This window comes from Symphodus melops (genome assembly GCF_947650265.1).
Source record: "Symphodus melops genome assembly, chromosome: 22".
Classification (NCBI taxonomy): Eukaryota; Metazoa; Chordata; class Actinopteri; order Labriformes; family Labridae; genus Symphodus; species Symphodus melops.
In genome coordinates this window covers 5,197,236-5,211,871 of record NC_136712.1, presented here as the reverse complement: position 1 = coordinate 5,211,871, position 14,636 = coordinate 5,197,236, and the positions used below count along the sequence as shown (strand labels likewise).

General features: G+C 43.0%; 1 protein-coding gene across 3 annotated transcripts in view; it reads left to right on the top strand.

Annotated features, from left to right (window-relative positions):
- Window positions 1-14,636, top strand: part of anks1b (ankyrin repeat and sterile alpha motif domain containing 1B) — a 183,902-nt gene that overhangs the window by 98,114 nt on the left and 71,152 nt on the right. For all 3 annotated transcript variants that reach the window (XM_079335793.1, XM_079335792.1, XM_079335795.1), the window contains one exon: window positions 7,324-7,460. In XM_079335793.1, coding sequence (XP_079191919.1) covers window positions 7,324-7,460 — 137 coding nt within the window. The remainder of the gene's footprint in view (window positions 1-7,323; window positions 7,461-14,636) is intronic.

Sequence of the window (14,636 nt, the reverse complement as noted above, 5' to 3'; positions counted from 1 at the left end):
CATCTCTGCTGCAGCATTTGCACATTTTATGCATGTTAAGGGGTCCCAGAAGTCTGGTGGTTGTACGAAATGCTCTACTCCTTTAAATCAACGGCCCGGGTTTGAATCCGACCTATGACCCCTTACCTTCATTTCATTCCCCACTCTCTCCCTCGAATTCTGCCTCTAGACAGTCTGAGTATGAGAAAGAAAAACAGAGAAACAATTGCACCGAAAACTAGTGGAGCAATTTCAAATAAGGCGACAACAAAGCCAGGAGGAGAAAGCAGCATATCTTTCCTCAAACTTTATAAGAAAGCTTCGTCAGACAGATTCAAACATGAGCCTGTGAAGACTGAACTACGGCGACTTCCAAAAGTAGAACCTGAAATTTATTTAAAAAGTACTCCAGCACCTGCTTTCTGCAAAACTTTTTTGTTCCTTTTTTTTTTTTTTTTTTTTTTTTTCCACTTTCTTGGGGCTCCTGAATAATCCCTCAGTTGTTGTGAGGGCCTTCATCCTTGGTTTTACATGTATGGGTGACCGTCTCGTCCTGACTGAGGCTCCTGAGAGCAGGATCACAAACATCAGGATCCTCAGACTCCTCGCTGGCTCGACTCTGGTCCCTGGGGACCTCAGAGCTGGTTATGGTTGGTTCAGTAGTTTCTTATTGTGGGAGACAGAATCAGATTCAAATGTAAAAGAGACTCAATCCTAACACGTAAGTCCAGGTCACTACAGTGAGATTGAACCACAGGATTGCTGTGCAGACGGCCAGAATGAAACCACCCGAAGGCTCTGAGGCTCTGAGAGGGGGAAAAAAAGGTGATTGTGGAGAAATGAAGACGAGCGTCTGCGGTGCGGTGAAGAGGGACCTCACAACCTCCAGTCACGTATGGAGCAGACGGAAGGCGCAGAGCGTTGCCAAGCAGTTAGAGGGAAAGCGTTTCTTCTCTGCTATCGACCGACTCCTCCCGAGATAAACACACACTTGTCTTCAAATGGTAAACAGGCTGCTGCCGACGTGTACAACAGGAAAACACATACGAGGCTCTATCTCAGTAAACTTTCCTTTATCTTTGTAGGGCAGCAGGTTCAGACGATTAAGGCTCCCAGCTTGTGACAAAAGTACATCAATTAGACTTTTTCAGAGTGTTTCATTTCACATATGATTTGTTACAATTTGAATATTGAAGGATTTTCTAAAAGATGAAATCGTATAAATATCTGCTCTCACAACATGTAGTTCCTTCATGTGTTCCCAGAGCTCTGATGAAAACTAGTTTGTGATCCTTTTATGTTGGCCAACTTCTGAATTCACAGTTAAATTGTGATTTATGAATATAAAATATTTACGTCAACATCTTAGCCGTGATTAGCCGCCATTCACGATCTGTGAGAAAGAGAGCCTTTGACACATCAGGTCGGGAGTAACTCTTCTGTTTATGTATAAAGGCCTTGGCCTCTTGCGTGTCACTCTCTCTCCTGCACTAACTCGCCCCCTGAGGTGGATAAAAGTCTGATGTTACTGCGTCTCGGCCCATTTAGCCCACTTAATCTCAGAGTGTCTATGGGCAGCGAGGAGTCACTCCAGGGCTCGGCTGTTCTAAAGGTCGAGGCTCATTGACTTGTCGACGGAGACGCAGTAGAGAGAGGCTCTTCCTCTTTAAGAGGAAATCGATGCTTCTAAGTTTGCACATGCTTTAATGTCTTTACACTCTTTATTTTTAAAGTTTCCCTTGGTTCTATAAGTCAGTTTACTCCGGGGCGCATTTTGAAGGATCAGTGTTTAAGATTACGGTGTAGCTCACCATACGACCCACGATACAATTACATAAAAACAACTATCTGATCACGCCAGCAGTACGTTAAGCCCCTAAAATGTGAAAGTTCACCACGTCTTTGTCTTTCTTCTCTTTCATTGGTTAACAAAATGCTTTATTTGTACAGCACCTTTCATACAAGTATGCAGCTCAAAGTGCTTTCCAGCAGAACAAGACATAAAATAAAATGAGCATGAAACATAAAAAAACATTGAAAAAAGAAATAGTAATTAAGAGTGAAGTAGTCACTCAGTGAGCCAAATGAAAGTGCTGTATTTAATACAACAAGAATTGTATCAAACCAGTCCGGTAAATGATTTATTGCTGTGTCAACATGTTTCTTACCAACCCTAAAGAAAAGAAGCCAAAATGACCAACAATTACAACGTTTGTTATTTTCTCATCTCTCATGTCTCTCTGCCTAAAGCCCAACGTTTCCTACTGCAGATGTGTCTTTAATAATATATATATATATATATATATATATATACCGGTAGTATATTTTCTTAGGAGCCTGTTGATGTAGATTTTGCAGTCGTTGTTTTGCCGGAGAACAATTTTCAGCATCTGGATAAAACACAGTTTGTAATATTTATTTAAACCTGCACTCCTTCCTGCTGCTGATGAACAAGGCGGTGAGGCAGGAATAAAGAGTGAATAACTGTGATTGATACTGGATGATTTGGAGTCACAATCAGTTCTTCGAGTGAGGAGAGTGGATGCGTGTTTGGTGCTGATCTTTGTGATGTGTTGAGAACTACATCGAATACTGGAGTGTGGTTGTTGTTTTTTCTCGACATGAATTGATTGTTTCTGTCTTTAAACCCTTTGATTGGTTTAAATGTACGCATGTAAATGTAGCTTTTAGTTCCTTTAATGAAACTGATTTACCTTGTGACTTTTTCTTTCTGCGGTCGTTTAGTGTTTGATCAATTTGAGACACTGAGATTGGAGCTGCTCTGACATGTAGACGAACATGTGAGAGGAGCTGCACACACATAAAGGTCCTGTGTGCATATCAAACCCGACCTGTCAGAGCTGCAGAGAAGCAGAACGGACAGTCAGAAGAACTCGTCTGACAGTTTTGGTCTTGTTAGGCAGGAAGAGGAAGGCTGCACTGAGCGCTCGCTAACCTACACACTGCTGCATTAACGAACTGCAACGAGCCTCGATGCACTCACAGATACGTTTGTCTCAGTTCAGGCTCGGTCATGCTTTGTAGCATGCACACACTTATACACACACACACACACACACACACACACACACACACACACGCACACTGTTCTGTGTGCTTGGCATGCGAAGAATATTTGAATCCTGTGAAACCCGTTAGAGCATTTCACATTTTCCCACAGGCTATTTGAACATACGGATGTAAACGTCTATACATGTTTTACCGTACAGCTATTACATCCATTCTCTCACCTTTATTTATACACACACACACACACACACACACACACACACACACACACACACACACACACACACACACACACAGAGGTCACACATATTCCCTTTAGTAACAGAGAGAATCCCAGGAGTGAGCTCGAAGCAGATCTAAAGGAAGTGGAGTCTCTCACACACACACACACACACACACACACACACACACACACCCTCACATCCATCATCAAAGCCTCACTGTTGACAGGCTTATTTACTCAACAGGACCAAACGTCCGTCTCTATATTTATCCCTCTGCTGCATCCTTCCTTTCTTCAGCCTGTCTCTCATTTTTCCAGTATTTATTTGATCTATTTTACGCCCACATTTAATCACTGATTCGGCTCCAAAAGGCCCCTTACGCTGTCTGTCTGTGTGTGTGTGTGTGTGTGTGTGTGTGTGTGTGTACTTGCACATCGTCGCAGTAAAAAGGGAGTGAAAAGCTCCGTCTGTGTTTGCAGGAACGCACGAAGAAGACACAGGCATAGGTAGACGTGAGAGCACGCCGCGACGCTCCGTCACGTCTCCTGAAGGACTGACGCCGTGCGTGGAAGCTGAAACTCAAAGGAAATATATGGATGAGAGGCGGTGACACGTTGGGAAGTGAGAGGACAAACTTTGAGTTTGACACAACCTTAAAGACCGAGCTGTAGGAATTCATAAAGCTCCAGTTTCTATTAAACTAACATGAAAAGGAGGCTGTTTAATGACCTTTCAGCGGGTGTTGTGTGGCTCCCTCAGCACTGAAAGGATCTTTTTGACTGCTCTGCATCGACAAACAGCTCCTCTTGATTTCATGCCCTTAAACGGGTTGTTGTTCTGCAGGTTGTGATCACAACCCCCATTGTTTTCTGTCACAAACAGAATATGGCCTTGCTGCTGTTTTTTCTCCTCGACTTTCTCTTCTTTTTCATTCCCTTTATCGTGAAAGTGAGTCGTATGGAAACTTTTCTTTGAGGGGGCTGCCAGACGGACATTTGGAATAAAGTCGTGCACTTTAAAAACGAAGCGAATCAAAGACGAGTGTCAGGGGTTTTTACAAAGTTTCAGGCTAACATTAAAACGAAGAACGTACTTTTAATGAGACGATGGAAAAAATCGAATTTGACTTCATGTACTTCAAAAGCAGCTGAGTATAAAAGGCTCGAGTCCTTCTGTTCCTGAAAAGTTTGTGAAGTCACCAACATGAGCGGAGATGGAGTCCGGATTAACAAACAGAGGAGGAGTTCTTAAATTAGCAGTCATGAATGGAGTGATTCAGACCTAATGATCCAAAAATAACAAACAAGCAGGTTTTTATTAAAAGTCATTTTAAAGAGTTGGGTACAGCATCATGTCAGTTCAGCATGAACACAGAGACAAAGTGTTTTTGAAAATGAAACCTGTTGAAGCTACTAACCGAGGCAGCGTCTGCCACTGACAAAACGTCTGAGTTTCTAGAATGATCTCACATTTCTTTACAGCTGGCACCCAGACCCCGAGTATGTCCACTCTAAAGTCCTGACTCGTGCCCTCCTCTTCTCCAAGAGCTGGTCTTTGTCAATTCAATCAATTCAAAAAACTTTATTTACTTTATTTGTCCCCGGGGGGCAATTCAAGGATACATAGATCAGCAGATAACAACAGTGCAACTATACAGAAACATTTAACCAATCAACAAAGAAGAATAAGTCTGAAGGGTGTTAGTACAGGTTAGAATGCAATCACAGAGTTAGATACGAAAGGAAAGAACTGGATGAATTGATTATTAAAAAGTCAGTGAGCCAGACTGAGGATAGTGCTGTTCGTTTGAGAAACCTCAACCATGAGAACCAGTGGACATGACAACAAAGTGATGAAGAAGTTTTTTTTTGTTTGTTTGTTTTTTGCAGTGTGGACAGAGTTTCAAATTCAGCCATGACAGCTCATGCTCGATCTGATTCAGCAAAAATCGCCATCAACAGATCTATTTCCTTCATCAGCACCACGGACAGCACTTCAAATGTATTAAAGCACAATGAGCCCGTGTTCTGATGTCAGGAAGCTACAGATTCTCTGCACAAACCTCAGTCTAATACATTATAAATGAGTCAAACATCCCAGGCTGCATGTTGTGTCATCAAGGGGGCTGACAGAGTTCTTTGTCCCTCATGTTTACACATCAGGAAAATGAAGTTTCAGATTTAAATAGGCTGGTCTCAGCATGCCAGAAAACTTTTTCAAATGATCTCTTCCCCCCCCCCCCCCCTCCGGAGCATCATGGGAAAGTTGATTGTGTAAGTGCATGGGTCTGATTAAAACACAGGAAAGTGAATCATCATTTGTGCCATTATCCCAAACATCATCAGCAGTCTCCACCGTGACTTCTGTTCCCCTCCAACACGCGAGGAAGAGTCGTGGGAGTTGTGAAAACTCGCACCCTTCGACTACGTCCAAAGAAGTTAAAAAGAACGGGAGCTACTGTTTCAACTTGGAGCGTGCGAACGGATCATTCATGTGAAATGACGATCCCTCCGCAGGCGACATGCGACGTACAGTGGAGCGATGCCATCCTGTGTGTGAGGCTGGAGCACAAGTCAGATAGATTAGAGCAGGTGAAGCTCGTGGAAAGATTCTCCAGAAAAACCCCAAAAAGGTGCTCCGAACCCCCCTCCTCTTGATCACATTCTTCATCTGTTTTTTACACTTTATACACGACAGTTCAGCTCAGCCTCAGTTCCTCAAGACGCAGCATTAGCAGTTCAGCCTCAGCTTATATCATCGCTCATATCGTTCAACCTCTTCAGGCGCATTTTCAGCATGCAGCTTTAAAATTGCCTTCCCTACTTGTGATATTTTGCTGTGTGATCGGACCAGTGATAGCAGGAGGCAGCGGACGAAAGCCTCTGTTGTGTGTGTGTGTGTGTGTGTGCAAAGATACTGTCTGACAAACAGTATCTTTGGAAAGGTGTGTTCCTCTCATCCTATCGATTAAGACAAGATGCTCTCTCCCTCTGAGATTTGATTCAGCTACTTCAGCACTTCTTTCCCCTCCTTCTTTTCTTCTTCTTTTTTTTTCCCAGCTCCTTCCTCTCAATTAAATGATCACACGCAGGGGAAATGAGCTCCGACACTTGGTTTCTGCAGTCAGCCACACACACACACACACACGCACGTCTGTGAGATAGTCATCAAACTGCAGTGTGCAGCCGTCATATCTGAATCTCTCTCTCTCTCTCTCTCTCTCTCTCTCTCTCTCTCTCTCTCTCTCTCTCTCTCTCTCTCTCTCTCTCTCTCTCTCTCTCTCTCTCTCTCTCTCTCTCTCTCTCTCTCTCTCTCTCTCTCTCTCTCTCTCTCTCTCTCTCTCTCTCTCTCTCTCTCTCTCTCTCTCTCTCTCTCTCTCTCTCTCTCTCTCTCTCTCTCTCTCTCTCTCTCTCTCTCTGCCTGCTTTACCATTCATGAAATAGCGAGTGGGAAAAGTTTAAAAACTGTAATTAGGATACGAGTACAAAGGACACAAGCCACACAACCGGGGCGAAGCTGCACGAGCATGAAACTGGTATTCTGCGACTTCAGTTGTCGTGGAGATGCCTGAGATATATAAGTTCTGAGTGATATCATAAACAATGGAGGTGATGCCGAAACCACCGGTGTGTTTTGCTTATTTCAGATTTCATACACAGTTTTGGGTAAACAAATACAAAAAGCCACAGCATTTGTTCCTTTTCCTCTGTTTTGACCTTCGACTCGACCACTGACACTCTCTCTGTCACTTACTACACAAAGAGGTATAGAAACAGACTTTTCTTCATATAGAGTCATCTTGTTCATGTGTCTGTAAGAGGAGTGTAGAAGACCTTACTTTGATTTAATTCAAGAACGGGACCATTCCTAAACTTGACTCTGAGACTGACACGTTGTTCTTTAATGGTGTGTTACGTGTGAAGGAGAGATCCACTTAAACGCAGCTAGCTCGTCTGCATGCTTAGCGTGTGGGGAGGCTCGTTACGAAATAAAAATCAGCAAATTAAAAGGACGTTAAAATCCTCCTCAGTCTCTACCTGTCTCACTCTGCTGCTCTCTCTCTCTCTCTCCCTCCCTCTCGCTCGCCAAGGTCACGTGTCCCATGTAGCGGCGAGTGAGGGGGAGCAAAGTAACCATGGCAACTGCTCAACAGGCCCGACTCCAGACTGCTCACCCCCCTCCCCTGACACGGCCCTGAAGAACATTGAGAGAGTCATCCGCCCACAGGTGAGTGTGCGCACGCTCTCACACACACACACACACACACACACACACACACACACACACACACACACACACACCGACTAATGAATGTGTTGGCGAGGCACCTGATGCATTATTGAACATCAGTATCCACCTACAAGCAACTTAAACACCTACACACACGCGCGCGCACACACACAGAATGCTTCAATTTGTTTCATTTAGTCTTCCCTCCTCTCTGTCACTCACTCGCTCGCTCACTCACTCACTCACTCACAGTAGATCGAATTGAAATCTTCCAGATGTGTGTGTCTGCCCTCACACCTCTGAGCCTGCTGGCTTCCTCTAATAAAGCGAAGACATAAAACAGACTCCTCATCAATATTTCATGAGGAACAGTTTGGTGTCATTTCCACTATCAATTATTGCTATTTCACTGAACCCATCTGTTTAGTCCTCACATGTGTTGCAAACCAGTACACTGATGTAAGTATGTAACCATGTACTGTATATGAAAACATCAACAACATTTAGTTAGCTTCAAACTCAGCCCACAGTTGTGTGGGTTTCGGGTTCGGGTAGGGTTGGACTTAATTCCTCATATTTAGTGCACAGCGAACTGAAGTAAAAGCCTTGAAAGCTTTGAGTATTCTTAAAGAGTAAGTGTAATATTATGAACACACATAGATTCAATGGAGATGTTTTGATTGAGTCACAGTCAGAGGAAAGATTCGAGGAGTTAGTCATAAGCATAAGGATGTGGAGAAAATATGTACGTTAGAATATTTGTAGACGTATACACAAACAAACGTTTCACAAGCGAGTGATGCTTCATTGAACATGTCGCTGTCGGTGTCTCAGGTCAGTCCACACGTCTTTGAACATGAAGTATCCAGGTAGTCTGAAGCTGAGGCGGGATAATGATGGAGAAATGACTCATATCTGTTTGTGTGGGATCCAAAGGAACTGCTGCAACTTTGAATTATTCAAGGAGGAAATCTCCCGGTCAATCAGTGTCATGTACAACAAACAGTGTGTGTCAGTATCAGAAGAGAGGAACATTTCCTTATCGTTAAGGGTTCTGATGTGCTCAGAAAGTTATCTGCAGAAACACAGGAGATAAGTCATGTAAGCCTCATTAGGATAGATAGTAATGCAGTCGTCTCACTTGTGTCACAGGGAGGATGGTATCAGACACGAGCTCAGCGTGAACGCTTCACACCTTCATAATTAAAGGCAGTTGTTTTCTCAGTCTGCTGATGACATGTGCCAACCGGGCTCATAGAGCGTAGACACGAGCTAGCGCTTTTTTTTTTTTTTTTACATGACGTGTTATCGGTATAGTCAGTGTATGTGTGAGTGTAATTATGAGCACTGATGGGAAAAGAAAAACACTCATTGGAAGTCAGGCCAGCCGTGGTAAAATGCAGCCACAGCACCAGAGCCAGCAGGTCAGAGAGAGAGAGAGAGAGAGCGAGCGAGCGAGCAAACCCCGAGGTCAGGGAGGTGAAGCGCACCAGGCTCAGGTGGAGCTCATCCTGCTTGTGACTTTCCACCAGGACAAACCGCCTGCAACACACTGACACAGCAGGAGAGCAGGACAAAGACACCCTGTGGCCAGGTGGTAGAGTCGTCACACAGGACTGAACAGAATAGAAGTCTAGTGATGAATCATAAATACAAGGCCAGGCTGTTGGTTGAGATGAATATTATGTAAAGAAATGTATTTAGGAAACATTTAGTATGATGAAAGAAACCTGTTCCTTTTTTAACCCTGAAGAAAAACCGAGTTTCAGGGCTCCACACAGAGTCGGCCCCACACGACTTTGTCTGTTTTAAATCCTTAAATGACCTCTAATTCCCTTCCTTGCTTCCTCGCCTGATCTTTGGGACGCTAACTTATGTGTAAATAGGGATCACATGGGTCACGCAGCGGGGGCCTCCGCCTGACTTGAAGCGCGGATAATCAGGGAGCACCAAATTTCCTGTTTTATAGCTCCTAATTAATTCTGTATAATTCATTTGATTTTAGTGCTCCCGCTGGCTGTTTCATCAGAGCACACAGAGCTGTATGCTAATGCCTCGGGCTAGCATGCACACAAACACCGACATGACTGTAGCAGCATGTAAAGAGTGCTGCAGTCCCTCATGTTTGCTGTGTTGGATATTAATTTGGTGCTTTAAGGCGAATGGGGGAAGTAGTCAGCAGAAGAGGGGATCTTTATCACTGGTTACTGTTCTGATGGTGAACTGTCAACACCTAGAGCTCTGATGTAAACACAGACGAGCTTGAGTATACAGCTGGAAAAAAGTACATTTAACATCAACTTTGCCAAACGAGGTGCTTCACAGGTCAAAACAACCCAACATCATGAAAGTGTTAAACGTTTATCAGTAAGAACAGAAAGCGGCTTCAATAAAACACAGGAGGATCAGAGGAAGGCTCGACTTTAAAAGTGAAGAAGAGACTTAAATGAGGCCATCGACTTCTCCATCCTAATCTTCTCATGGGAGGTTTTTTTTTCCAGAGTCTGGGGCTAAAGGGTAAAGGCTCTGTCACCTCTGTTTTTTTTTTTTTAATTTGGAGTTGGGAACCACCAGGAGAGCAGCATTCGAGGACCTGAAAGCCCGTGGCGGCACATGGGGAGTTAAAGGGTCAGAAATATACTCTAGCATGGGGCCAAATCGTTCTCTAATTTAAAAAACGACGGCCAGCCAGGGCAAGGATGCGAGGACCGGCGTGATGTGCTCTCGTCTATTTGTACCTCAGTCCGAGAGCCATGTCGTACAATAAATGGGACTGTTGATCCTTCTATCTCGTCTGAATCGATTTTCCTGAATTTATTACCCAGGCAAACTCGACCTCAAACAAGTAGACTTATGTAACCCACTGGTATGATTCCCTTTGAAAATAATAACTCTGTAAATTCTTAATTTTTTTTACAGTCTAATTCCCCCTCCCGCTGTGACTCGGCTCCTTGAGGCTGTTACTTTAAATAAAAGATGTGTTCCCTGAGTAATTCATCTCTTTAAATCCGGCTTTAAAAGAAATGATTCAGCTCATGTGGCGCTAATGCTGCTGCAGTTTTTGTTTTTTTTCCACCGATCAGCTAGCCGCTGATGAAGACGTGCGATCACTCTGTAAGAGCATGAAGACATCCCACCGGCCATGTGGGGCTTCATGTTTGGGTCGCCTTTTATTTCCACATGTCCCGCTTCTTGTCCAAACTGTCAGCGGGACGTGTTAGAGCTGCGCGAGCTCTTGATCACACTCTTTCGCAGATGGGATGTGAACACAGAGAGAGAGTGAGGGAATAATGGAGAAGAAGCAGACAGAGAAACCCTGCATCTCCAAGTTTTCTTTGCGTCAGTGTCCTACTTTGGAGCTTCTCTGCGTCTCGGCTGTTTGATTCAATACCACTGCTTGCTTGCTGAGGACACGGTCAACACATAATAGGGGTTGTGTTTGCACTTCCAACAGACCACTTTACATTTTAGACCCTAGAGCGCAGACAATGTACCCTCAGCCGCGTCTTCTAAATGCTTTCTGAAGATAAGACCCTGTTACATAAATTGTGTCCAAAAAAAGCAGCCTCCTGATTCATTTCTGTTAGACCTCTGCATTCGAACAGACTCACTTTATGTATTAGCAGGACGTTTGAGTCACAGACCAAAGCATTCTTTTCGAAAGAAAAGAATGCTGTTTTTTGGGGGGGGGGAAACCCATAACCCTATTTGACGACACCTAAGGGGGGTTTAAAAACAATCCCTTTCGACTTTTCAAACTCGTTGTATACAAAGAATATAAAATCATCTGCACGACAAAACAGATTGAAAGCTTCTTCGTCACGTTTGTGTCACATGTTGTGTGCTCTGTATTTTGGTGCTTATTCAACTCTTCTGTTGCACTGACAAACAGAAGTAAGAAGTGAATTTTTTGTGACCATAAGAGAGATGAGATCGGTGCTCCATCTCTTCCACACACTCTCACAGGAATGTATAATACATACTTTACAGTATGCATTGCAAACATTCAGATCTGTTCTCGCGAATGAAAATATTGCTGCACATACAAGATATGGACATGACAATATAAGAGCCTGGGAGAGCAGATTGGTTTCCTGGATGCCCGAGCAGAGTGTGAGTGCCGATAAGGCAGCTCACTGGTTTCTGATGTTTTATGGAGCCATGGAGAGAATAAATAAAATCATTTCACGATGGTTGATAGATGGTTAGAATGCAAAGACACACACATACAGCACCCAGCTGTAAATGTACATAATCGGCACAACTTTCACAAAGCAGAGTGTTTACATGAAAGAGCTTTAAGAAAAGGGTCACATCTTGTTTCTCCTCAACAAAATCCCCCACCTGTAAACGCTCCAAATAACTATGATCAGTGTGATTTTAAACGTGTCACTCAAAGGGCATCGCCCTCAATTGGTCTCATCTCGGAAGAACATTTGTTTGGACCTGCACTGATCTGAACTTACAGGTGACGCGTGAACGTGGCAAAAGCATCGAGCCATTCTAAGATGGCGGCATGTCATTGTAAACAAACAAGATGGACTGTGAGCACCAAAATATTGATTATTAAATCTACACTGCTGGACAGATCTCATTGGAGTGCTGCTTTTAGTTTAAGCAGACCTAAAGTTTTTAAATTCTTTCTGTTGAATGAATGGAGTAACCCAACAGAAACACCTCCAGCATTTTTAGCGTTTTAATGCAAGCCTATGAGGACACAAAGACACTCTTTGCTACATAAAACTTTTGAGATTTGGGGGAAATAAAAACTTAATTAACTTTAAATGACCCACTGTGAATAAACACTTAATGCAACTTTAAGGTTATATTATTTGGGCCATTTTTAAAAGTGAGCTATTTTAATTTCCAAACTAGAAACCGAATGAATCTTTTATTAACTAAAGTTGTATCAAGATTTAATTCTGATTTAGTCAAAAGCATTTTGTAGAGCTTTCAGTATTTTTGGTTTCACTTCTACATTTGTTCATCCAACACACTTACAGAGACAGATCACTAATCACTTTGGCATTCAGAGCTTATTAATATGTTCACACTCATCAGTCAGTCGGCCGCTGAGCCCGTGTTTGTGCTGGATACACACACACACAGACATTTGATGAGCCCTCTGACAGTGTTTCTGCAGTCCGCTAATCTTTGGGTAAATTTGTCTCTGATCTGTGTATAATCACACGTCATGTTATTACAGAGCTGCGAATTGCTATGATAATGACCCTGCATGTGCGCCCCGCTCTTTATTGAGCCAATATTGTGTTCTGTGCGAGGACCACACATGTACAAATAGACACACACACACACACACACAATCAATAAACAATTACAATGATGGCAGCTGGCTCCGTGGAGGAACAAAAAATACAGAAAGTAGAGAAAATAAATCACTTTACTTTCACCTACCGTGGTTAGCTCATTCCTCTCATCATAGCTGCTGGCTCTCTGCTCTGCACCTCAGTGTGTTAAAGTTACTCCAGCAATCTGGAGACCCTTAAAGGTTTGTGTGTGGTTGTTAAAAAGATTTGCTTTCTAAGCCAGCAGAGTGCCCGCGGCCCCGGAGGAGAGATGTTTGACTTAAACTGCTAATTGAACTGAGTTAGGCTAAAGCTAAAAGTCCCCAATGGCTTAGCTAATTCTTACTGTGGGCTTCTCGAAGCTAGAACATGCAAAGGCCATGTTGGTCTACTGGTTTGAGTGAACGTTTGTCTGAGCCTTAAGAGAGAGAAACACTATATATATGTTAATGTCACTGAGATGGTCTCAGAGAAAATCAGAAACCCAAAGGGGGGTTTACCTGTGTGAAAAAAGTTTTTCAATAAGAAAGTTAAATAAGTTTAATCGTCAGAAGAAAAAGTGTGAAGAAATGAGAGGGAAAGAAAAACCTATGAAGAGATGGATGGTATAAAATACTTTTAGGATCGCTATATGGAAAAAGAATGTTTACCTTTTGATTTCTATTCCCTTGCTCTCTGCTCTGATTATGCTCACAGTATATCTGTCTGTGAACATGTGAGCCTGGTGAAATGAAACTGGGTGAAAGACAAAAAAATCTAAAAACTCAAGATGCCTATGTCCTATTGGAAGGATAATTGCTCAGTGAAGACACCACTCATCCCAGTTATGCCCCCATTTGCTGCTGATATGTTACATCACCACATAACCATTAACTTCCAACACAACCCAAACATCATCACCACCTTCTACAGACCAAGGCAGCCAGATTGTGATGACCTCGATGGTTCCTGCTATTGCTGGGAAAGTGCAAACCAAAATTATAAATGTTGTTTTGGTGGAAAGACTGCTTTTACTGTCTCAGGTGGATTCTGCAAAATAGACAAAACATCATTTGGTCAACATATACTCCATATAAAACATTTTCCAACAATCGTTTGGCTCAAAATAAACCAAATAGCATTTTGGTTTTCCCTTCCCAGCCACCATGCCTACCACATAGCCTCCATGGGCCTTCCCAACTGGACTATGTAGACTCATAGGCAGCGACAAACATACTGGTTTAATAGATTTTTTAAATGTCAAGAATCTTGAATGTTTTTCTAATGATTTATTATTAGCGGTGCTGCCATGGTACATTCTGCATCACTTGAGTTTTATTCATCAAAAAGAGACACCCCTGATCCCTTTTTAATCATGATGATTTTATGATAACTGATTATCCTGGTAGTCATCGTTTAGAGGAAACATTCCTCACTTTCTCACAGAAATGAACACTTGTTAATGCAGACTTACACTGCAAAGCACCTCTCAGATAATCGAGGTGAGGAATTACATCTTTTAGCTAATAGGCGTGTCATTTATTAGCACCCCACCACAAACACACGCACTAGTGGAGTGTTAAATGGCATTTTTTTACCCTGGGGATGCTGTTCCTTGCAGAGAAAATGTCTTTTGCCGTAGGTTAGTCAGGCATACAGCACCTGCCTTTGTGCGTGCGTGCGTGTGATTGTGAGTCTGTGCTCATTAATCCCCTTCCAATCGGCCATGACATGTTCATTAGCCCGCTGCCCGTTTGCATTGTTAATGCTTAGCCTCAGCCGAAACGACAGGGTTGTGTGTAGGTTTTCATGCACGTGTCAGTGGTTGTTCATGTGTGTGTTAGGTCCTATTAAGCACAGGGTCAGACAACATTAAGTTGTTGAAAAG